Consider the following 2,245-nt stretch of genomic DNA (forward strand, 5'->3'; position numbering starts at 1 on the left):
CAGGCCCAGTGAATTACATTGTGGCCCTGGAAAAGGCTGGCCGACAAGTCAGAAATTTCCACATTAATCATCTCAAAGCTTATGTGGAAAGAAATGTAGCAGCAATGGTAGTATGTTGTCCACCCCTGGAGGCCCCTGAGTTAGACCCTTACCTGATTTGTTAGAGGAATGCAAGAAGGGCATAGGATTGGAGGCAGTCCAATATGGGGAAAAACTTAGTGTTGCCCAGCGTCAGGACATGGGGGAGGTGTTAATGGCCCAGGCTTTGCAATTTACATGTATTCCAGGGACCACAACCCTCACTCAGCATGTGGTATATACAGGGGAGGTCAAGCCCATCCGGCAAAAACCATACCGAGTCACGCCTGAGGTAGCAGGCAGCCTCAAAAGGGAGATTGATGAGATGCTGGCGTTAGGGGTTATTGTGAAGTCCAATAGTCCATGGGCAGCCGGGGTAGTGGTAGTTCCCAAGAAGGATGGGACCACCAGATTCTGTGTGGATTACCGACGTTTGAATGAGGTGACTGTCACAGATGCATATCCCATGCCCCGGGTGGAAGAGTTGTTGGAGAGATTAGGGGGAGCAACCTATGTAACCACTCTAGATCTTAGTAAAGGATACTGGCAGGTCCCCTTAAGTCCTGAGGCCCAAGAAAAATCTGCGTTTACCACTCCATTTGGGCTTTATCATTTTTTGTCGATGCCCTTTGGCATGAAGAATGCCCCGGCCACTTTTTAAAGAGCTATAGATGTAATGCTGGAAGGGTGTCAGGATTTTGCACAAGCATACCTAGATGACATAGCTATATTTAGTTCTTGCTGGGAAGACCATCTATCACATGTGGCCGAGGTCCTCAGGCATATTCAGCAGGATGGGTTAACCATCCGTCCTGATAAATGCCAAATAGGAATGGCTGAGGTGCAATATCTGGGTCACCGAGTGGGAGGGGGTAAGATTAGACCAGAGCCAGCTAAAGTGGAAGCCATTCTAAACTGGCCAAGACCTTCCAATCAGAAACAAGTAAGAGCATTTTTAGGACTAGCTGGCTACTATAGGAGGTTCGTTCCCCAATACAGCACATTGGCCAAACCTTTGACTGACCTGACCAAAAAGAAATATGCTAGACAGGTTGCATGGTCCCCTGAGTGTGAGAGTGCATTTGTGGCCCTGAAAGAAGCCCTCTCCAGTGCCCCAGTAGTAGCTGCCCCCGACTTCTCCAAGAAGTTCATTGTTCAAACTGACGCCTCTGGTTGTGGTTTGTGAGCAGTGTTATGCCAAGTGGGAGAGGATGGCCGTGACCACCCTGTGGTATATTTGTCCCGTAAACTGGTGGATCGGGAAGTGGCTTATGCCACCATTGAGAAAGAATGCCTGGCCATTGTGTGGGCCTTGAAAAAGTTACAACCGTACGTTTATGGACGAGAATTTACAGTGGTGACTGAACACAATCCACTTCATTGGTTACAAAAGACAGCTGGGGACAATGGGCAATTATTACGATGGAGTCTTGCCTTGCAAAGTTTTAACTTCTCCATCTCTCACAAAAAGGGCCGTGAGCATACCAACGCTGATGGGTTATCTAGGAGAGAAGAAGGAAACAGCATCGCACCTGGTAAAGGTCACATGGCTGGTCCAGGAAAAGGATCCAACCCTGCTCCCTTGATTTAAATATACTGTCCAAGGTCCATTCTGACTATGTTGTAGTAGCTATTGTTCTCAAACAGGGCCAGGTGTGATGTGTTATGCTGGACCAGTCACTAGACACCAATAGCAGGAAGCTGGGAGCAGTTGGAGCCCTCTGAGGTCACATACTGTATGACTATAAAAGGATAAAACAGGGAGTGACTGGCTATCTTCCCCCATCACCAAGGGATTAATTGTGTCAAGATCCCATTGTTCTCCCCTAGGACTGAGTCAGACACTGGGGCATGCGAACAGCAGGGAGGATCTCCTCATGACTCATCTCTTTTACAGACCTTCATGGAGCTCTTCCAATCAGGAGGGACTTTTGGTGGTGGAAATTGGAATGTTGTTTTAAAAGGGAAGGCAAGAGATCACCAGGGTGTGTGTGAGTTTGGCTTCTAAAAGCTACTAGTCCTAGAGTCTCAGCTCCTGCTAGTGTGCTGAGGACTTTGCCTGGGAGCATTGTGGCTACTGGATTACCCACTTTTTTCTGGATTTGCAGACTTGTTGGCTCTGCTGTATGAACACTGCTTGAAACTCCTGTGATCCTCCACAATTATA

General features: G+C 47.8%; 1 protein-coding gene across 1 annotated transcript; it reads left to right on the forward strand.

The window, feature by feature from the left end:
* The first annotated feature begins 910 nt into the window (after positions 1 to 910).
* LOC134979934 (uncharacterized) lies at positions 911 to 1,264 on the forward strand. Its single transcript, XM_063946543.1, has one exon. The coding sequence runs from the start codon at positions 911 to 913 to the stop codon at positions 1,262 to 1,264; it is 354 nt and encodes a 117-aa protein (XP_063802613.1).
* The last annotated feature ends 981 nt before the right edge of the window (positions 1,265 to 2,245 follow it).

This window comes from Pseudophryne corroboree, chromosome 12 (assembly GCF_028390025.1).
Source record: "Pseudophryne corroboree isolate aPseCor3 chromosome 12, aPseCor3.hap2, whole genome shotgun sequence".
In the NCBI taxonomy this organism is placed as follows: domain Eukaryota; kingdom Metazoa; phylum Chordata; class Amphibia; order Anura; family Myobatrachidae; genus Pseudophryne; species Pseudophryne corroboree.

Bases quoted from the DNA above. Each gene is read 5' to 3' on its own strand.
- LOC134979934 (XM_063946543.1), top strand. From the start codon at position 911: ATGGCTGAGGTGCAATATCTGGGTCACCGAGTGGGAGGGGGTAAGATT.